Genomic DNA, 21,979 nt, shown 5'->3' with positions numbered 1-21,979 from the left:
TTTTGTTTGGTAAAAGCCGGTAAAATAGGAGTACTTTGTATTAACTGTAGAGGGTAGAACTGTTCGGACAAGACAGCTGTAAAATTACTGGTACTCTCTTTTAGGTGTGACGATTACAACAGCGCTTGTTGTAAAATGAGAGCAATGACGCAGTTTGGTCACAATTTTTAGATGAATAAATATTTTTTATAAAATAAATTCCTCGGAGTGTGCTTTTTTTAATTTTACTATTGTAGAAATTTGAATTGCGCGCGCCTTAATTTCGACCAATAAGAAATCAGCTCCCATTTTTTTCGAGTTTTGACTATTGACTAACTTCACACTTCATGTATTTTTATTGTAGGGATTAAATTTCTGTACTGCTGCATTGAAAAATTAAAAAAAAAAAAAAGAAATAAATTGAAGCGCTTATTTGTGATTTAAAAAGTAAGTTTTTCTATGAAAATTAAGTTAGCCGACATTTAAAAATTTTTAGAATTTTTTTTTATTGAAAAATTATTTAAAAGAAAACATTTCATATGTAAAAAATTTTAAAAATTAAACATGCAATTTTTTTTTATAATTTAATTATTAAAAAAAGTCAAAATATTAAAAATGTCAGCTGACTTTATTATTATATTTTTTTTATTAATTAAAATGAAAATGAAGTTAGCCGACATTTAAAAATTTTTATAAATTTTTTATTGAAAAAATTGTAATTAAATTATTAATAAAAAAATTTTTTTTTAATTTTAAAATTTTTTACTTCAAAACTTTGAAAATTATTAATAAAAAAATTTAATCATTAATTTTCAATTTAAAAAAGAAATAAGCAGGAATATCTGGACATGCGCAGTAAGTTACAGCGCATGAGCCAAGATGGTATGCCCGTTTTGTCAAGTTGGCCTGCGCTCCTTCTTTTGTCGAGTATATTCGGCTCGTGAACTATCACAAGTGGATTTTTTTAGCGTATTAACGTTAAAAGATCTACATAATGGTGAGTTGATTTTATTTATTGCAATTAATTAACGCCAATAAAAATATAAATAATAAAAAATGTTTAAATTCAATAAGTTAGTAGCTAAATTTATTTTATTACTAAAATAATGCTCTGTGCGGGACTTACCACGTGTGCGCTGAACATATTTTAATTAATTTAACTATTAATACCTTTTAAGAATATATTTTTTATATTTTACATTGTTTATTTATTATCTTAGCGCTTGAAAATAATATTCTCCATAGTGCGGTTGTGAAATTTATTTTTTACCAATTATTTTATATGCAATTATTTTTTTGAGGTTTGGTTTTGCGGCAATGAGACTCTAGACGCCATGTTATGCTCAGATAGTTCGTGCGGTAGAAATTTTTACTCATACTAAATGCAAACTTTTTTTTTTTTATGAATTATATATCAAAATAATTTTTTTAATGAAAATAATTAAATTAATTTTAAAAAAAAATTTTTTTTTTTTCTCGATTTTTGGTTAAATATTTTTTTTGTTTTAAAAAAAATATTTTTTTTACAGTCGAAGTCTACAGCTCGAGCAGTAGTCACTGTCTACAGTGACAAAAATGAAGCTACTAAGGATATTTTGCCAATTCCTGCAATTTTTAAGGCACCCATTCGTGTCGATTTGGTGAATGATGTCCACCAACAAATGGCCAAGAACAAGCGCCAACCTTATGCTGTTTCTAAAGAAGCTGGTAATTATAAATTCAAAATCTGAGATTTTATTTTTGTTATGTTAATCTCGGCTGCCCAATTTTAAAACAGTAACTGCAACATTTTTGTACCTAATTTTTTTTTTAATATTGCTCCATTTTTTATAAATTTTAAATCCTAATTTCAAGTATTTTTTCTTAAAAATATTTATGTTCAAGTATTTTCAAAATGAAATTATTTTTATGTTTTTTTTTTGACCCCTTGAAACCAAATATCAAAGTTATTTTTTGGAAATCCCGGGTCATTAATTGTTTAAAAAATAATTTTTTGGGGATTGGTCATTTTTTTTTTTTTTTTTTTTTTTTTAATTTTTGGGCAATTTGAAGACGAAAATAATTAAATTTTCCTAAATTTGATAATTTTTCTAAGTCATGAATTTTTGAAAATCGAACATTCTCGATTTTCACAAACTTTGATGATTATTTAAGAAAATTTTTCAAATTGCCCAAAATATAAAAAAAAAAAAATTACCAATCCCCAGAAAATTATTTTTTAAAGAAATGGTTATAAAAAATTTATAGGTATAATTATTATTTATAAATTACAACTTATAATAATTTAATTTTTTGTTCAGGTCACCAAACATCAGCTGAATCCTGGGGTACAGGACGTGCCGTAGCACGTATTCCCCGTGTCCGTGGTGGTGGTACCCACCGTTCCGGTCAGGGAGCTTTCGGTAACATGTGTCGCGGAGGACGTATGTTTGCACCAACGAAAACCTACCGTCGCTGGCACCGTCACATCAACGTCAACCAGAGACGTTATGCTATTGTATCAGCTATCGCTGCGTCAGGCGTACCTGCCTTAGTTACGTCAAAAGGTATATAACATATGACTAATATTATTATTGTTAATTAATTGATACTTTCTTTGGACTTCATGATGAAACAATTTTGGTCCGTGTTTATGATAACTGTGATTTTAAATCAAATAATTTTGTGTCTGATTTTTTTATTAAAAATTTTTTAAGTTGATATTCTCACGGAATTTTTACTAAACAATTTTTTTTATTAATTTAGGACATTTGATTGGAGAAGTCCCGGAGTTCCCATTAGTTGTATCGGAAAAAATTGAAGAATACAACAAGACGAAACAAGCTGTCATCTTCTTGCGTCGCATCAAGGCCTGGAATGATGTCCAAAAAGTAAATATATATTTTTTTTTTTAACTTGAAAAAAAATTTTTTTTTTTTAATTTGTTACATAAAAAAATTTTTATTTTAAAAATTATCAAATTTTTAAAGACATAATAATTATGCACTGTAGAAATGTCCCCATCTAGTAATTGATTTACTCTGATGGTCCAATCAGGTGCTATATTAATATGGAAATAGGCGTTTTAATCTAGAGTTCTTAAAATCTAGCTTGAGACATAATTTCCAAACATAAGAATAAAAATTTTTAAACTTAGATTATTAATCAATTTAAAAAAAAAAAAAAAAAAAAATTGCGTTTCAATATTAATTTTTTTTTTATTTTATTTTTTTTATTTTCTATAGGTTTACAAGTCTCAACGATTCCGTGCTGGTAAAGGTAAGATGCGTAACCGTCGTCGCATCCAACGTCGTGGACCATTGATTGTCTACGGTCATGATAAGGTAAACATTAAAATTTCAATTATAATTTGGAGTTATTGAATCAGTTGTTTTTTATGATGAGATTTATTGGTCCGTGTTACTGAATTACAGTGATAACATCATAACCATGCCTGATGTTTATTTTAATTAAAATATATACTCTCATAAATTACACAATGATTAATATTGAATTAATAAACTTGTTTTATTTTTTAGGGAATTCGCAAAGCGTTCCGTAACATTCCCGGAGTTGACTTGATGAACGTCAACAAGATGAACCTCTTGAAGCTTGCTCCAGGTGGTCACGTTGGTCGTTTTGTCATCTGGACCAAATCGGCTTTTGAGAAGCTTGACGCTTTATACGGTACTTGGCGCAAAGAATCCAAGTTAAAGAAGGATTATAATTTACCATCACCCAAAATGGCTAACACAGACTTGTCAAGAATTCTTAAGTCTGAAGAAATTCGTAAAGTTTTACGTGCTCCAAGGTATTTATTATTATTCAGTGATAATAATTCAATTCAATTTATAAAAGTATGCAATTTTTTATCAATATTTTTTGATGACGTTTTAATAAATTTTAATAAATTTAAAAAATTTTAATAAATAAAATTTGAAAAGTCTTTGCATTAAAAGTGCATCGGGTAAGTTGGCTTAAAAAAAAATAATAAAAACGCTCTTTAATAATAATAATAATTATTATTATTAGTATTAAGATAAATTAAAAAAAAAAAAAAATCATACTATTATTATGATGAGTTTTATTGGTCCGTGTTGCTGATTTACAGTGACTTTAGCATAACCATGTCTGATTAAATAAAATATAATTATTTAACTATTTTAAATTACTTACATATCCATTAAAAAAAATATTTCATATTTACTAATAAAATTTTTCAATTTTAAATTTATAGGAAGAAGGTTATTCGCCGGGTTAAGAAATTGAACCCATTGAAGAACACCCGCGCCATGTTGAAATTGAACCCGTATGCTGCGGTAACAAAGCGAGTAGCAATTTTGACTGCTGGACAGCGTCTGCTTAAAAGTGACGAAATTTCGGAGAAAAGTAAAACTGTAAGTTTTTGTATAAGAAAAAAAAAGTAAAATAAAAATGATTTACTTTTTTTAAATGAATTCATTCAAATTTTTTTTTTTTTTAATTATTAGACCAAGAGCCTGTTGATGCGCCGCAAGAAGCAAATTCTTGCTGCGAAAGCTGCCAAGCCGAAGGTATCGAAACCAAAGGTAGCCAAGGCACCGAAAAAATCTACTCCAGCGACTAAAGCAGTTAAGGTTGAAAAAGTACCAGCCAAGAAATAAACTGTTAACATCTTAAGATTATGATGATATCCTATGTAAAAATAAATAAAAAAAAATACATAACTCGAGTTGTCAAGTTTTTTGTAATTCAAGATCTTTTTTATTAAATAAACCAAGACTTTGCCGATTCGATACAAGATTTATTTTTTTTATTAATAAATTTAATTATAAAAAGTAAATTAGTTGCTTACCCTAGCGGCCGAATGAGGAACTTCCCAGAGCCAAAAAAAATCTAATCTAAACTAATACAGTGCACATGCGATTGTGTACAACACAGAGTATAGTCGTAAGAAATAAATAAAAATTATTTGTCAGTCTAGTTAATACAAAAAAAAAATTGTTTTTAATTATTTAAGCTAATTAAAATGGCCAGTGAAATTGTTGTTGATGCGTTGCCATATATTGATCAAGGTTATGATGAACCAGGAGTCCGAGAAGCGGTAAGGATTCATTATAATTTATTTACTTATTTTTAGGTTAAAACTCGTTACACTTTTTTATAAAAATTAATGTAGCTCATTTTTGATAATTTTAAAAATTTTATTAAAAATAAATTATGGCAAAAAAAAAAATTGACATCTAGAAATTAAAAAAAATAAAATAAATAATTTTTCACCGTCAGTGTAAATTTTTGAAAAAAAAATTTTTTTTAAATGTTATGACATTAAAGTTAGCTGTCACTATTATAATTTTTTTAATTTTTTTTAATAAATAAATTTGCTCTGAAAAATTGCATTTTTTACTTTTTTAATTTTTTAAATTTCAATTTTTTGTTCTCATTTTTTTTTTGCAATAATTTATTTGTTAAAAAAATTTTTTAAATTAATTATTATCTTACGACATCAAGTAATTGAGAAATGCCATGATTTAAAAATTTTTTAAATTTCAAAAATTTCAGTAAATTAATATGTCATTTTTTTATTTTTACAACAAAAAAATTTCTACTAAGAAAACATTTTTAAAAGAATTTTAATAATAATTTTTTGATACATTTAGAAGTGAAATTTTTTATAATAATTTACTTGTTAAAAATAAAAAAAATCCTAGAAATGATCAATGTCATAATTTTTGTTTACTAAAATTTTGAATTTTTTTTAGGCACTGGCTATGGTAGAAGAAGAAACTAGACGCTACAGACCAACAAAAAATTACTTAGAACACTTAACTCCACTTAATATAACAGCGTTTGAAACTGAGGTAATGAAGCACGAATTTGAACGGCTACAAAACCGGTTACCGATGGAAGTTTTGAGCATGAAAAGATACGAGTTGCCGCCACCTCCTCCAGGAAAAATGAATGATCTGACAGCATGGAATGAAAGTGTTGAAAACAGTTGTGCGCAATTAGAGCACCAGGCTACTAGGTAAAAAAAATTTTTTTTTTAATTTCACAATGGCTATTGTCACAATGACTATCTCTCTATTATAAGTAATCCATTTTTATAATTTAGATTAGCGTTTGCGCGCGCAAATTTGAATTCTAGTTAAGATAAATTTATTGAAATTAATACGAAAAATATTTCTTGATTTAAAAAAATTTTTTTTTTTGACTGTTTCAATTTTATATTTTTGTCGGAGCAAAATCTTACCTTCTTTTACTGAAGTGACTATAGCTTCAAAAAAAATTTTTTTTTTTTGTAATACAATTTTTTTGTGATTTTAATAAAGTTTAAAATATTCTGCAATTATTTTAAATTTTAATACTTCAAAAAATTATTAATTTGACAATTTATATTTCAGAATTTGTAATTTGGAACTCATAATGGATTATGGCTGTGAAGTGTGGAAATCTCACTTGGAAGTTTTAGTTCAAATGGTCAGTCAAGCTCAAAAACAGCTCCAAACACTTCGCAAGAGTATTCAAGAAATAAATTGGCAGCGTAAATCCATGCAAACGCAAGGAGGTGAAAAATTGCGCGCTCTTGAGTCTCAATGGGTCGGTTTGGTATCGAAAAATTATGAAATAGAACAGGCGTGTGTGCAGTTGGAGCAAGAAATCTATAACATTATGCAATCAAGAACTGAATCAATTGAAGTTAACGATGTTCCTTCTGATTTGCCAGAGCCTGGAGAACCAGAAACTAGTGCTTCGGAAAAATCGATGGTAGAAGTGAATCAAAACAATGAAAATGTCGAACAAGTTAATGAAAATGTTGCTGAAGAAGAAGCTGTAAATAATGTAGCAAATCAACAGGATAATTAATTTTATTTTTTTTTATTATTATTATGGCAATTTTTTTTTTTTTTTTGTTCTAAATAATTAAATTTAAATTTCAGTTTATTTAATAAAGCATAATTTATTTGTCTACATTTATCACGCATCATTAACATGTGTTATTTTTTGTCATATACATATTTACAAAGTTATATTATCATAGTTAATAATTGTAACAAACATGAGTATATATATATATATATATATATATATATATATATATATATATATATATATATATATATAAGCTTTTAAAGAGATTTATAAAATTGGAAAAAAATTTTTATAATCTATTTTATTTGGCGACAAGCAATTTCTAATAATTATCATTTTTTTACTCTGAAAGTTTATAAGTAAAAAAATACATCGATTTCAACGTTAAGTAGCTGACAATGATTTTTTTTTTTTTATACTCTTTAATAACTATCTAAAACATTATGTACGAGGTAATGATTTAATAGTGTTTTAATAAATTTATTTTGGCAGTTTAATTATAATCCGATGAATTCTGTTCAGATGAGTGTCATAATGATGTTTCACTGGCACCAGAACTTTGGGACTGGAGAGGAAAACTTCCTTTGAAACTAGCAGCTTCTTCTTCTAGCATTGATATTCTCTGTTTTAATATTTTCACCTGAAAAATAATTTTTTAAAATTAATTAAATAGATTCAATATTTAAGGTGTTTTGGTACTGGAACCATTTCGTTGTAATTTTATTTTTTTTTTTAAGTCCAAAAAAGATTTTTAGTTTGAAGAAAAAAATTTTTTTTTGGTAATTGACGTATTTTTATATCTCAAAAACTTTTCTAAGGATTTTTTTTTTTTAATTTATTTTTTTAAAAAAGAGCCGCGAAAAAAGTATGAGACGCGCATGCGCTGAAAAATTTGAAAAATTTAATGTACGGTAAGTGTAATATTATAGTTATTAATTTTATTTATTTAAAAAAAAATAACAATGATTATTTTATGAAAATAAGTATTTTTTTATATTTATTAAAAATTAACTATTTTAATATAATAATATATATTAATCTTTGATAAGTTATAAAAATAATAGATGAAATAATAAAAAATTAGTATTTAAATTATTCAAATTTACACGCGCAAGCGCGCGCATGAGTTTAGGATTTGCATACATTTTCATGCTTGTGATACATTCTATACCAATCACGTTACAAATCGTTCGCTTACATGATATATTTCTTATTTTTTTATTATTAATTTATATTTATAGAAATTTTCAATACTATTCTTAATTTAAATTTTAAGTTTTTTAGTTTTTTTTAAATTATTTCTTTCAGTGTAACAGCGCATGCGCGTAAACTAAAAACGCATGCGCACGAGATAGTTGAGTAAAAATTACATTTACATGCAGTGTAAAAATGAAATTAAAAAGTTTTTATTACTAAAATAATACCGATAATATAATATAAATAAATAAATGTATATTTACAGTAAAAAAATCAGAAAGTTATTAAAAAAATGGCCGGGTGAAAAAATATTTGGAGTTTATCGTTTTCTGCCAATATTTTTTGCCGCCGGTGCTGGATTGGAGTATGTTATGATAAACTGGCGAGTTGGAGAGGTTAATTTTTATAACACTTACAAACGAAGACAAGTTCAAGAAATAGCTGATCAACGAATGTTGGAAGAGCAAACATTAAAAAATCAAGATAATTTAAAAAAATAAATTGAATTGTTATTGTCAATCAGAGTATATTGATCATGCCAGCAGGACTTAGTACAGGAGCTTACATACGATTTTGCATTGTTGCAACTCTAACTGCATTTGCAGGGTCACAAGTCGTTCACATGCAGTACCGACCCTTGGATGATATGGAAAAATTAGTTGAAGAAGAAATAAAACGGAGAAGAGATCAAATTAAATGACTTTCATTAAATTGATCGATAATTTTATCAGAGACAATTTGTAAATCAGTAAAAATTCAAGATTGTTATTGAATAAATTATTAGAATAGTAAAAAAATTATTTATTAAATTCCTAATAATAAAAAAAAAATTCAGGTCTTGAGATATAATATGTAATAATGACAATAATACTCAAGTTTTAGCAGTCAGCTGTTAATTTAAAAATTCTTTTAATAAATAAATTACAATAAAAAAATGCTTCTAAAAATTTTAATTTGTAATTTTTATTAATTTTTACATGAGAAACTTTATAATTTAATTACTAATTTCAGTGTTATTAATGACAAAAATTATTTAAAAATTTTATAATAATTAAAATTTTTTAAACTGACAGCTGACCGGTAACTTCAGTATTATTATGTCATAAGGGTCAGGTGAAAAGACACTATCAATAAATTTTAACACAATTATTCATTATACGACGTTATTTATCAGTAATAGCATGGATTTTATATTAATTTATTTATAATTAATTTTTTTTGTTTTATATGATTGTATTATTTGTCTGTCAAGCTGGATACTTGAGGATGTCGGAATAAAACCGACGAAACGTCGTACAACGAATAATTGTATTAAAATTTATTGATGGTCTTTTCACTTGACCCTTATTACGTGTTAATTTCCTTTAAGCCATTCATTATCTTCCAGGATAAGTATTTTTAATTTTAAAAGTTCTATTATATCTTTAGTTTTCCTATATTTTGAGAAGAAATGTAAAATGTTTACCTGAGCAGCATTTCTTTCAACCATGATCAGCATTTGTTGTTCTAATTTCTTCAATCGTGACTGATATTTTTTCTTAGATTTTTCTAATGTTTGTACCAGTGTTCTATAACAAATATTTTTAATAAATTATTGTATTTTTATTATCAAAAAAATTTACTTCTATCAAGAACTAAATTTTTTGGAGCAAGAGGCTGAATTTTCTCAAAACAACAAGACTTTTTTGACTTAAATAAATTTTCTTGGATCAAGTGTACATAATAATTATATAAAATTATTAAAGTTGTATCTAATTATATATAATTTTTTTTATGCGAGCAGCCGATCTGCCTTCAAATTATCACGTTCCGTTTAGTTAAAAATTTTTTTTAAAAAAAATTTTTATTTTTATAATTTAAGACTTCAATTATCACCCCTAACATTTTTTACAAACATATCTTCCATAGCAAGCTGACGAGAAATTACCAAAAATTGTCTATTTTTTCAGCCAACGAACTACTATACAGCCAAAAAGAATAGACTACTTTTTTAAAACGCGAGTAACTTATATTTAAAGATGAGAATGATAGTTAATGTGAATAATTTAACGATAGTTGTCAGAACAAATACTTTTGTTATAATTATACATACAAATTAAGAAAAAAAAATTTTTTTATTCAAGAGTGCCAATAATAAATTGTATAAAATTGCTGAGTGTATAAATTTTAATTTATTAAGTTAAACTCATGACTGCAAAAAATTTTTTGTATAAAAAAAAAAACTTGTATTAACGATTTTACAGAAGTCTAAAGTTGATGGTTATTTTGAGACCCCAAAAAAACCCCGTTTTTTAATCTTTTATTGTTTATATTTCTTGTCAAAAATTTTTTATAAATTAGCAATTTTGGACTTTGACTCATCGATCGATATGTGTCATATTTCAATGAGATTTTTTTAAATATAAGTTACTCGCGTTTTAAAAAAGTAGCCTATTTTTTTTTTTTTTTTTTTTTTTTTTGACTGTATAGTAGACTACACATAAAATAAAATATAAAAAAATATTAATTACCCATTAGCAACTTTTAAATCATTAATAAGATCAGCAGATTGTTGATGTCGTAATTCAGAATTTCTTGTAACATTTTCTAAGGTATTAACCAATTCGTGTAATCTTTCTTTAAGCCTTGCCTCTCGTCCAAGTGCTTCAATAAGTTCAGACTCCATGCCTTCACTTTCACTATCGTTATACTTGCGATCTTTATCAGTAGCCACTGCCAGCATAGCCTCAGTATCACCTAACTGATCTTGAAGGTGTTGAATAGCAGTGTTTTGAGCCGCTATTTGTGCTTCCCGTGAATTTAATTTCAATTCAATAGTCGAACGTTCTTTTTCCAACAAAAATACCCGCGCTCGTAACTCAGCTTTGTCCTCTCTCATTGCCATCAATTCTTGCATCAAGACCGCTGTCTCTAAATCGAGCTTACGTGCTTCGGCTAGTGAAATTGTGTTCTTTGAATTTAAAGGCTCAACGTGAACTGTTTCCAGCTCAACTGCTGTCGATCGTACCATTGCTCGGTCATTTTTTAATTTACTTATGTGCTTACGCAAACGTTGCTCCTCATCGATTGACCAAAAGACTTCAGAACTGAGGAATAAAATTTTTTATTTAATCGATTAAAAAAAAAATAAATTATTTTTTTTTTTTTACATTTTAATTTAAGCAGTGAAATTAATAAAAATAACTTACTCATCAGATAGTATGATGCTATCTTCCCACGGCGCGCCAAGCGTTGTACAATCACTTTCAAGACGTTTCAGGACGTGATAAGCGACGTTTTCAGCTGTTCTTCTATTGTCTATCGTTACACTGTTTCTTTCGGTTAAATACGCCATTTCAGTTTCTAGCAATGCTACTAAAACATCATAAGCTTCAATTGTTCGGTCACTGAACGACAAAGCTAAGTTAAGAGCAGTAGCATTGGACTCGTACTTTCCAACTAACAAGCTTAATCTGTAAATTAAAAAAAAAATATTATTTATTTATTTGAGTAGAAGTGGGGGTTTAATTAAATCAAAAAAAAATTTTACAATTTTCCGTTATTCGAATTGAAACTTAATAAAAATTTTAAGTGATGATAAATTTTTTTAATTAAATAAAGAAATTATCAAAAATTTTGATCAAAGTTAATTTCAAATTAAAAAAAAATTTTTTTTCATCATTTCTATACATTAGAAGTAAAAATACGTTTTTTTCCGAAAAAAAAAAATAATAATTTTGGTACACAAGGGCGTATAATAAAAATTTGGTTTTTTTTTCCAAGTTCAAAAAAATTTTTAGTTTGAAGAAAAATTTTTTTTTTGCATTTCTACACGTTTCATACAAAAATACTTCGGTTCCTAAAAAAAAATTTTTTGGACTTAGAAAAAAAAAACAGAATTTTTATTACAAAAAATAAAATGTGATTATAATCGATTTTTTTTTAGATTGCTGTATAAGTTTATGGACATACCTATCGCACTGAGCTTTACTTTCGTGTAAAGTTAATGCCAGAACGGCATTATTCGCTCGTACATGTTCAAGTCGACTTTTAAGTCTCTCAGTTTCAACTTCGAATTGTTCTTCTGAGCCGTTCAACTCCTGTATATTTGACTGCTCTAATAAATCTGACACTAAATGCTCAGCTATCATAGTTGAGCATACACCTAAATTAGTTATATCAGGCCCGGTTATATGTCTTTCATCCGTTCTACGCAATTTCACTCTTTCAGCCATTTTCAAAATTGGCATCTCGTCCCGTGGAGTATTCTTTGAACTTGGTGGTTGCAAAGGAGGTAATAATGGTGAACATGGTGCTGTTAATGGCTCTGGAGAACTTAGATTACCCTTCTGTGAAAGGAAAAATCAAGATTTTAATTGAGTACTTAAAAAATTTTTTTTTCAAAATTAAAATTTTTTTTCAACTAATAAAATTTTTTTCAATTATAATAATTCCAAAAATAAATTATTTTTTTTTTAATTATTATATTAGAACGTAATTATATCAATTCCCGACAAAAAAATTTTTAAAATATAAGACTGATAAAAAAAACATTCGAATTTAAGAAAAATTTTTTTTTAGTTGAAAAAATTTTTTTCAATCACAATAATTCCAAAAATAAATTTTTTTTTTTTTAATTATTATATGCTTACTTTGTTATCTCTACGAGGTGAATCGCTGCTCGTAATTTGTCCGCTATTTTTAAAAAGTAATAATTGGCTTTGTAAATTAGCTATTTCAGCCTTTAAAGCAATTATTTCTTCTTGCAACGAAGTTACTAGGATACTTTGACAGGTGATTTCTTGGTGATTTGGTTCAGGTGTTGGCAGTGCTGCAGGACTGTCGCATCCGCGACTATCTGTCTGATTTTGGTTCTAATAAAAACATATTTTAATTTAAAAATGAAAAATACTTTAGAAGCAAAAAGAAAGGAACGATTTCTTCAAAGTCATTATAAATTATTTAGACTGAAAATGTCTTTCTCATTTACCTCATTAAGCCGTGGTGGATCATCAATTTCTTCTGCGTAACTTGATTCTGCGTCGCCGAGGGTACGATCACCATCATTATCGCCATCACCTTGAGTGTCTTCTCCGCCTTCGCTTTCCTCTACTGGATTTGTTATTGAACCTTCTGCATCTCTGCTAGTTTCTATTTCTTTAAAATAATTTTTTTGTTAATTATCATTTTCAGTATCTTGAAGATATTAAATTGTCGGTGATACTGCAATACCACGCAACTAAAAATTGCAGTAATAAAATTGAATGTATAAAATTTAAATATAATTATTTATCATACAGAAAATTTAATTAAATAAATGTTAATATTTTTTTTTTTTTCAATTAAAATTATATTTTTTATTAGTATAATTAATGTTTAAAATTTTTTAAATAAAAAAAAATTTTTTTTTTTTTCAATTTTTGCAAGTACCAAAAATGTAAAAAAAAAAAAAAAAGGTACATAATTTAGTTACAAAATCTAATTTTTGATATTTTTGTACTTACGCAATTTTGGAATTTTTAGTAACGCGATATTGCAGTATCACCGACGAAATGGATAAAAAATAAAAAAAAAATTTACCAGACTCATCTTCTTCTGTGATAACATTAGCTCGCTGTCTTTCAAATTGCCTGCTAAGTTCAGCAATAACTGAATGAAGTTCAGTGAGCCTTTCTTCATGCCGAATCGCCTGTTGTTCAGCGCGTTGTTCAGCTCGCAAAGCTTGAGCTTCAGCTCTAATCAATGCGGCGCTTGCAGCCTCTTTAGCACGTGTTGCTGCGAGTAATCTTGTATTCAATTCCGCTACCTCTGATCTTAAAGATGATAAAGCCGCTGCATGAAGCTAGAACAATTAGTCATTATATGTATTAGGGTGAAGGAAAAAAAAAATATTTTTAATTGGATTTTTAATTTTTAAAAATTTTTAAATGTCAATTTTTTTTACTATAATTTATTTATTAAAAAAATTTTTAAAAATGATTAAATATCTGATAAATTTATTTTTCATTGCAAAATAACTTAAATATTTTTTTACTGGTGAGAATATTGATTTGTATCTGATTCAAAAATAAATATCGAGCAAATAAATTAACAATTTAATTTAACCTTTTCTTAATTCATAATTAAAATAATTTCAGAATACATTTTAATATGAATTAATAAAATTTTTTATCTACGAAATGAAAGTAAATTAATAATATAACAGAAACAATTCAAATCTCGTGGATTCTACAGTCAATATTTTGTCATCTGTCTACTTTTGCATGTCTTTCAATGTCTCGACAGCTAATCGATGGTCGGTTTTAGCCACATTTCAATTACTCCCAGAATCCCAGAGTATACCTGTAATTATATTATCTTTGATACTTAATGGAATTTAAATTTAAAAATTTTATATTTTAAGCATATATACACGATAAGAAATTCTTGGAACAAGACAATCTGTTATTTTCGAAATAACTTTGCATGTTGTCAATAGTTATAAATATTTTATTAACAGATAAGGGGAGGGTGGGGCAAGATGGCCCACCTGGGGCAAGATAGGCCACCTGGGGCAAGACGGGCCACCTCAAAAATTGACCAAAAATTTATTTTTCTAATATTTTGGAGGTGGCCCATCTTGCCCCAAAAAAAAATTTTTTTTTTTGAATTTTTGACAAATTCCGGTGAATTGAGTCAAATTTGGACGAGAATAAATCCACTTGATAGTAGAAAGCCACAAAAAATAAAAACTGGCTAAGGTGGGCCGTCTTGCCCCACCCTCCCCTATGTACACGCGTCAGAAGTTAGGGGAGGGTGGGGCAAGACGGCCCACCTCAAAAATTGATCAAGAATTTATTTTTCTAATATTTTGGAGGTGGACCATCTTGCCCCCCAAAAAAAATTTTTTTTTGGAACTTTCGAAAAATTCCGGTGAATGGGCCGTCTTGCCCCATCTATAATATTTTCAACAAATCGATTTTTTAAATTACTCACTAAAAAATAAATTAACTCAACTCAAGAAAAAAATTTTTAAGTAAAAAAAATTATTTTGAAAAGTATTTTTTTTGGGGGCAAGATGGTCAACCTCCAAAATATTAGAAAAATAAATTCTTGGTCAATTTTTGAGGTGAGCCTTCTTGTCCCAGGTGGTCCGTCTTGCCCCACCCTCCCCTATGCATATTTTATCTACCGACTTACATTTTGACTTTGATCATCCGCGTTAATTTGTATCGGCACAGCATGATCACTATCTCGTTTGCCTGGACAACAGAGCCACGATCGAGATTTTATTTCATCTGGCCGACGATCATTTACTTCAACAATATTTTTATTACTCAAAAATTGAGTACCACTCAAATTATCTTCCCTCGTTGGTGATTCGGTAATTGTTTTGACGCTATTTTTATCACTTCGTTTGTTGCTATCACTACTATTTAAAATACTCGTATGAACGCTTGTGCCATCGCGTGATTTGGGACAATGTTTGCATACAATCTGAATTTCGTGTTGCGGATTAAGGTAATCATTATAATAGTCTAATGACTCCACAGAGCCATTGTTCACTGTCAATGCGAGTCCCGCCACTTTGATATTTAATCAGAGACTTTTCATGCCCCTGAATCAACAGTTTTACAAAAATATTTAATCACTCATTCTTATTTTTATACCGATCGTAATGTAGTCGAATTTCATAAATATTTCTGCAATATATTTTATATTTTATACATTATATATTTCAATATTCTTGTATAGTTTTTATATACTCGTACTGTATGCAAGAAAATACTGTGTAATTAATTTTTTTATTTTTTACGCTCGTTAACTCGCTTCTTTAATGAATATATTTCTTAATTTTTCTAGTGGTGACGCATGTTAAAGTTTATTTAATGACTTAGTAATATCACATATATTTATTTTATATAATTGTTAGTATTTAACCCTACGGACACATCGGAAAAATCTGAACATGCACTGATAGAAAATTTATGTTGACTCAAGAGATATTTTCTTGATTTAAGAATTTATTTTGGAAGACAAATGATTATTTTGCTTTAAGAATTTCTTGTCTTGATTTAGATTTTCTTGGCTTAAGAGCTACATTATCTTCAATCGATACATTTAGTTTTTCAATCAAAATAACATTATCGTTTAAAAAACTTAAAATAATTCATCAAAGTAGATTTCAAAAATTAAATAATCTTTCATTGTTGTACCGAAAAAAAATTATTTCTTGGAAATAAGTAAATTAATGACTCAAAAAATAACCATTGTTAACACAAATCGGTAACATCTTGAATCAATGTTATCGCCTATCTTGAACCAAGAGACAAAAATTCTTGAAAGAAATTTATCTATATCTAGTTTCAAGAGTTCAAATTTTCAAGAAAAAAAGTTTCTTGAATCAAGATTGTTTTTTTATCAGTGTAGAAATTTTTTAACTGTGTATTATAAATTGCCATTTGGCTTTTTGCCTTGGCATCAAATTTAAATAAAATCTAAAATTTTTTGAACTGTAATTGGCAACTTTTTTTTTCCCTATTCGTCTATTTAGTAGCTATCGTTGCACGGAGGAGATTTTAAAAATTTTTTAGGGCTATTTAAATCCAAAAAAATGGGAAAAAAAAAAAAAAAAAAAAAAAAATTAAAAAAAAACAAAAAAATTTTTAATGTCTTCATTTTTTTTTTAAATCCAAATTTTCAATATTTTTTTTTTAATAATTTTTTTGAATAATTTTTTAACATAATTTTATCATTTTCAAAACTCGTTACATTAAATAATCGTTATAAGTATTATACTGAAGCTATTTAAAAGTATTTTATAACTTTATTACAAAAATTTCTTCATGATACTTTTTTTAATAAAATTTCCTTGTAAAGAAACAACATCAATACATTATTAAAAATTTAATTGAATCATAAATAAAATAAAAGTTCCGTGAAATTTTGAATTCTTATTGCTTTACTATGACAGTTACGCGATAGAATGTTATTTGATTGACATACGAAACTTGAATTATTCAGGGATAGAGTAACTGTTATAGTCAGACGGTGAGAGAAAGAACAGTAGACCGAGAAGGACTAGAACATACTGAATTGCAATAAATAAAATAATCCACTTTAGAATTTTAAAAAGTTTACACAAAATCTGTTAAAATAAATAAAAATTGATTGAATCCATATTACCAAAACTATTGAATTTATTTTATAAATATTATTCAAGGAATTATTTGCAAAAAAATAAAACAATATACCAACTAAAAACTTTGTTTGAATTAAAAAAAAAAGAATAAGTCGTTTTTAGTGCTTTTGATTAAATAATGATGAATAATTGATGATAATGTAAGAAGATAAAACAGTAAGTAACGTCCGTTAAGTGAAAATTCGAATATAAAATTGTAATTCACAAAAATTTAATTAAAATTTAAACTACTTGTTTGGTTTTTTTTATTATTTTATCTGATTTATAAAATTATTTTATAGATTTAAAATATTGTAAAATTATTTTTTTTTTTTTAATTATTTAAATTAATAAAAAAATGATTGTAAAAAAGAAAAATTAATGAGTTTTAATGAAATATAAAGATAAAACACACGTAAAATTATTTTGTATGTAAAAAAGATAATTAAAGTTGCTTTGACGATCATAAAATGAAAAATTTATGAAAATGACAAAGTTGTAAGGGAAATGTGCACAAATACGTTCACTGATAGACTGACAAGTCGACTGCGCTGACTCTCGTAATACATATGTCTCTTCTGGTGGATTCTCAACTTTTTGTGTGTGTACATATATGTACATCTGTTTTAAATAGTGATAGTAAATACACATTGGTGTAAGCTCACATGGACAGAATAGAAGGAAACCGGCGCCAGTCGTCGAAGCGTCATACACTCCAGGCGCAACCGCGGGAACGTGGATTATGTAGCACAGACGCCAGGCAATATTGCAGACTGGATGTGGCGCCAAGAAACTCTCGTTAATTTTCCCATTTTACTTTTTTTTTATTTATTTTGTTTTACGTCATGTAATTTACTGCGTTTGATGTTTAAGTATTTAAAATATTCGGAAATATTTTATTTCATTTGATAGTTATAATGCAGTAGTTAGGCACAAAAAAATTGCTAATGCTCGAGAGCACTTTAATGATATAGTAATTTGAAGTATTCATTCAAAGAAGACATGGACAAAATTTTTTTCCGTCAATATAGCTTTATTAGAAAAACCTTTCAGTTTAATAATACTAAAGTTTGCCGACGTTTTTAATTAAAAAAATTTTTTTTTCATTTATTAAATTAGAACTAAAAAATTTTTTTTCTAAAAATTGCACTTGTAGTTATTTAAGTTTTTTACAAATGAAATTTTTTTAATAAAAAAAATTTTTTTAATTTTTAAATGTCGGCTAATTTAATTTTCATTTGAGTTTATTAACATTAAAATTTATTAATATTATTTTTTTTGCAACCACAAGCTATATTCTTAATATTTGCCCTAAGAAAAAAAAGGCCTTGATTATCATACACAGAAAAAAAATTTCACTTGAGCCAAGAAAATATTTTTCTTTCTCATTATTTTTTTGAGCGAAAAAAAAATTTTTTTTTGACACAAGAAATTTCAAAAAATCGATATTAAATTCTACAACATCTCTAGAATATTGTCCCAAAGTTTCAAATCGATCCGAATAATAGTTTCGAAGATACAGTCTTAAAAATTTAAGTTTTAAAAAATTCTTGAATACAGAGATGTTTAAAAAAAATTTTTTGATAAAATTTGCTGATTAACTTTTCGAAAATGGGGTGAATAAAATGTTTTCAGTTCCATTTTTTTTCTTGAAATCAGCTTTCCATCTAGGAATAACATCGAGAGTATTTTTTCAATCTTTTTACTTACTAATATTAGAAAAAAATAAAAATTAAAAAATTTTAAAAAATTTCCATATATTTCTAGCTATACTCTTCAATATACGTTTTATTTCAATCGATGAAAAAAAATTTCTCAACTTTTTTTTTCAGTCTCAAAAAAATTTTTTTTTCCTGATTGAAATTAAAACATTTGTACGCTTGAACTTAAAAATGCACATTTATTTTTTTAACTCTTTAGGACATCGAGAAGAACACCGAAATTATAAGGAACACTGTCAATTCCTAGAAAATAATAGATTGAAATTTATCTTACCTTATTAGCAAGATCGAGCATGTTTCCAGTTCCTCCAGCAGCTGCTTCGACAAGTTTTTGGAGTACTTGCGGTTCCGGGGAGAGATCACGAGCACCACTATCGAATTCCCAACTTTCATGTCGCCCGGACACAGTTCCTTAAATAGATAAATTATTTTAATTAAAATCAGTTTCTTCTCAATCAAAATTACTTTATACACGAAACTGTTATAATTTTATTACCAAGACTGTTATCACTGCTCGTTGGTAGATACTCTGGAGTATGAGTTAAATGTGTAGAAGCCGATTTATTCTTTCCAGATTTAAGCGCTTCGATTTCAGGTCTCAACGCTACTCTTCGTCTTAAGAATTCTTGATAAGATATTCGACCATTTTCATCAGCACCAAGTTCTTGCATTAATTCTTCTACTGAATCTTCAAGATTTAGCTCTCGGCATACTGTCAACAAATCTTGACTGAAATACAGAAGACATAAATTTTTTTCAAATTGACTAATTATTTTCTTAAGCGAAAAAAAAAAAATTTCAACAATTTTTTTTTAATTGAAAAAATGAAATATTTTACTCAAACTTATTACTATCTTGAAGATACATGTTTAATAAGGGATTACTGAAATTAAGAAAAAAAAAAAAAAAAATATTAAAAGCTCTTGAAGAAAAAAAAATGAAAATTGAATTTTTGGCAGAGATTTTTACAAAAAAATTGAAAATTTCGCGGAATTTTTTTTTTTTTAAATAGTTGTATAGTTTAAAATGAAAAAAGATTTTAAGATGAAAATAATAATAATAACGATAGCATTCCTAGATAATTTCCTAAAAATTTTCGAAATTAAAAATCATCATGATAGAATATTTAATTCATGCCTTAAAAAAAATCAATCAATTTTTTTTTTCTGAATTTAAAAGTAACTCAAATTTCAAGAATGAATTGATAAATAAAGAACAAACAAACCTATCGATGAATCCATCGCCATCCCCGTCGCAAGCTTGGAAGAGCTTTTTTACTCGTTCCTCGTCGCAGATGGAGCCCGCTTCACTTTCAGCATCGGCTGTCTGTGACATTCTTTTTATTACACCTCCTTTGGGTTACCCATAATATCCTTTTTTTCCATTTTTTTTACAGCGATTTATTCCACTCCACCTATTAAAATAAAAAAAAAATTATTGTTGAAATATATTTAAATTATCTAATGTACTTATTCAAATTAAGAATGTATTAGATTTGAAATTAAAACTTGAGAAAAAAAAAAGCAGAAAGATTAGCAAAATATTAATTATTTTTTAAGTTTGTTTAGATTCACAATTTGTGTATTTTTTTAAGAGATGAAGATTAATGAGTATGAAAACTAAAAAAAGTAATTCAGAGAGCCTCTAGACATGAACTTGAACATAATTATCTATATTTATGTCAAGATGTTTAATCAATTTTTTTTTTTAAATAATTTGAACAAGTAAAAAAATAGTGAATTTTATTTTTAATGCTTGTGTGAGTGTTTTAATATTTAATTAAGTATTTTTAAAATATAATAATTAAAAATTGAGCTTTTTACTAATTTTTTTTTTTTTTTTTTTTTTTGTAACAAAAAATTGCATGCTTATTTTAGCAAAGGATTAATTTAATTTTCCCCGCTACGTAGATATTTATATTTTTGTGGAAGGGGAAATTTTTCAGTGAAAGAAAAACTAAATCTTTTTACTGAGTCTACTATAAAAATTTTCGGCAAAATTTTTAGGTGCCACAGGCTATAAGATGGTAGAGGTGAGAGTACCTCTATCCTTCATGTCAGATACTAACCTTAACCTAAATTATAGGATTCTGAAGGATTTAAAGCTGTTAAATTTCACCTCGAGTAAGTAGTACGATGAATGCACAGTTCACCACCGCAGTTATGCATTTCTGCCAGCTTTGAAATTTATATATAGATATGTATATGTAAACAATATCGATTTTGTTTAGGTATGAATAGTAATAAACTGTTCTATATTTTTGTATATTAAGTGTATGGTCTCCATACTCATACTCACTTCGTACAAGTGTGTATATAGAGATATACTGGCATTGTTTAGCATCAGTGCGAATTGCAGAATCCAATTCAAGTGACAGAAATTTGACATTTAGCGTCATCTGATGTATATTATTTTATATGTAAAACTTCTAGCGAATTTAATTATCTTCATATGAGCAGTAGTTTCTCAGCTAGCGGGACCTGGAACAAAATATATGTTAACGTCCATCGGTAAGGTGCAGTACCCAGTATAAAAATGAGATCAATACTTGAACAGACTTTTCGAATTGTTGTAATGCAAAATCCGCATATTTATTATGAGTAATATGCGCATGTTATTAATTATTCAATGATAAAGTAATTGATTTCTGTAAATTTTTTCAATTATAAATCAAAAAAAAATTTTGATAAAAAACTTTAAGTCTTTAGATAATAAAATATGTAAAAGATGGAACCGTCTGTTAAAAATTTTTAGAATTTTTTTTTTATTGAAAAATTAAAAAAAAAAAAAAAAAAAATTTTTTTTTAATTTTATTTGTAAATCAAAAAAAAATTTTATAGTTCTAATTTAATAAATTTAAGAAAAAAAAAAAAAAAAAAAAAATGTCGACTTACTTTATTACTATCATTTTTGATAAAAATGAATTTAGCAAATATTTGATAATTTTTAGAATTTTTTCTAATCAATAAATTATGGCAAAAAAAATTAGGCAAAAAAATTATGAGAGTGAATTCAGCCGACAGCTAATTTTTGAGAATTTTAAGATTAATTTTAACTTAATGGTTGTAAAAAAAATCTAAAAAATTGCATAAAAAAAACTTGTGAAAATTTC

The 21,979-nt window shown here is 26.6% G+C and overlaps 5 protein-coding genes and 1 non-coding gene across 6 annotated transcripts; 5 read left to right on the top strand and 1 right to left on the bottom strand.

Moving 5' to 3' along the window:
* Nucleotides 1-860: 860 nt before the first annotated feature.
* Nucleotides 861-4,669, top strand: Rpl4 (ribosomal protein L4). The gene is made up of 8 exons (XM_074258731.1): nucleotides 861-976; nucleotides 1,509-1,686; nucleotides 2,280-2,525; nucleotides 2,725-2,849; nucleotides 3,204-3,302; nucleotides 3,498-3,769; nucleotides 4,196-4,355; nucleotides 4,449-4,669. Exons 1-8 carry the CDS (start codon nucleotides 974-976, stop codon nucleotides 4,599-4,601), a joined length of 1,236 nt encoding a protein of 411 aa, XP_074114832.1. The 5' UTR covers nucleotides 861-973; the 3' UTR covers nucleotides 4,602-4,669.
* LOC141537785 (small nucleolar RNA SNORD18) lies at nucleotides 4,028-4,097 on the top strand. Its single transcript, XR_012480965.1, has one exon. It is a non-coding gene; the product is annotated as a small nucleolar RNA SNORD18 (small nucleolar RNA).
* A 189-nt stretch (nucleotides 4,670-4,858) lies between the features above and the next one.
* Nucleotides 4,859-6,915, top strand: Bcas2 (BCAS2 pre-mRNA processing factor). The gene is made up of 3 exons (XM_074258734.1): nucleotides 4,859-5,041; nucleotides 5,700-5,965; nucleotides 6,342-6,915. The coding sequence occupies exons 1-3, from the start codon at nucleotides 4,967-4,969 to the stop codon at nucleotides 6,802-6,804; spliced, it is 804 nt and encodes a 267-aa protein (XP_074114835.1). The 5' UTR covers nucleotides 4,859-4,966; the 3' UTR covers nucleotides 6,805-6,915.
* Nucleotides 6,916-7,212: 297 nt separating this feature from the next.
* On the bottom strand, nucleotides 7,213-21,354 carry LOC141537535 (colorectal mutant cancer protein). The gene is made up of 13 exons (XM_074258569.1): nucleotides 21,166-21,354; nucleotides 20,936-21,044; nucleotides 20,093-20,281; nucleotides 19,364-19,596; nucleotides 19,142-19,278; nucleotides 13,567-13,828; nucleotides 12,977-13,143; nucleotides 12,639-12,860; nucleotides 11,959-12,335; nucleotides 11,196-11,459; nucleotides 10,518-11,093; nucleotides 9,473-9,575; nucleotides 7,213-7,450 (listed from the first exon to the last, which is right to left on the bottom strand). The coding sequence occupies exons 3-13, from the start codon at nucleotides 20,200-20,202 to the stop codon at nucleotides 7,340-7,342; spliced, it is 2,562 nt and encodes an 853-aa protein (XP_074114670.1). The 5' UTR covers nucleotides 20,203-20,281; nucleotides 20,936-21,044; nucleotides 21,166-21,354; the 3' UTR covers nucleotides 7,213-7,339.
* On the top strand, nucleotides 8,213-8,507 carry LOC141537536 (ubiquinol-cytochrome c reductase complex assembly factor 5-like). Its single transcript, XM_074258570.1, has one exon. It carries the CDS (start codon nucleotides 8,259-8,261, stop codon nucleotides 8,505-8,507), a length of 249 nt encoding a protein of 82 aa, XP_074114671.1. The 5' UTR covers nucleotides 8,213-8,258.
* Nucleotides 8,543-8,804, top strand: Sloth2 (ubiquinol-cytochrome c reductase complex assembly factor 6 sloth 2). The gene has a single exon (XM_074258571.1). The coding sequence runs from the start codon at nucleotides 8,543-8,545 to the stop codon at nucleotides 8,705-8,707; it is 165 nt and encodes a 54-aa protein (XP_074114672.1). The 3' UTR covers nucleotides 8,708-8,804.
* Nucleotides 21,355-21,979: the final 625 nt, after the last annotated feature.

This window comes from Cotesia typhae, unplaced genomic scaffold, assembly GCF_013202065.1.
Source record: "Cotesia typhae breed Kobodo isofemale line unplaced genomic scaffold, CoteBio_Ctyphae scaffold_91, whole genome shotgun sequence".
Taxonomy (NCBI): Eukaryota; Metazoa; Arthropoda; class Insecta; order Hymenoptera; family Braconidae; genus Cotesia; species Cotesia typhae.
Note: the sequence above shows the minus strand (reverse complement) of the source record. Positions and strands in the feature narration are given on the sequence as shown.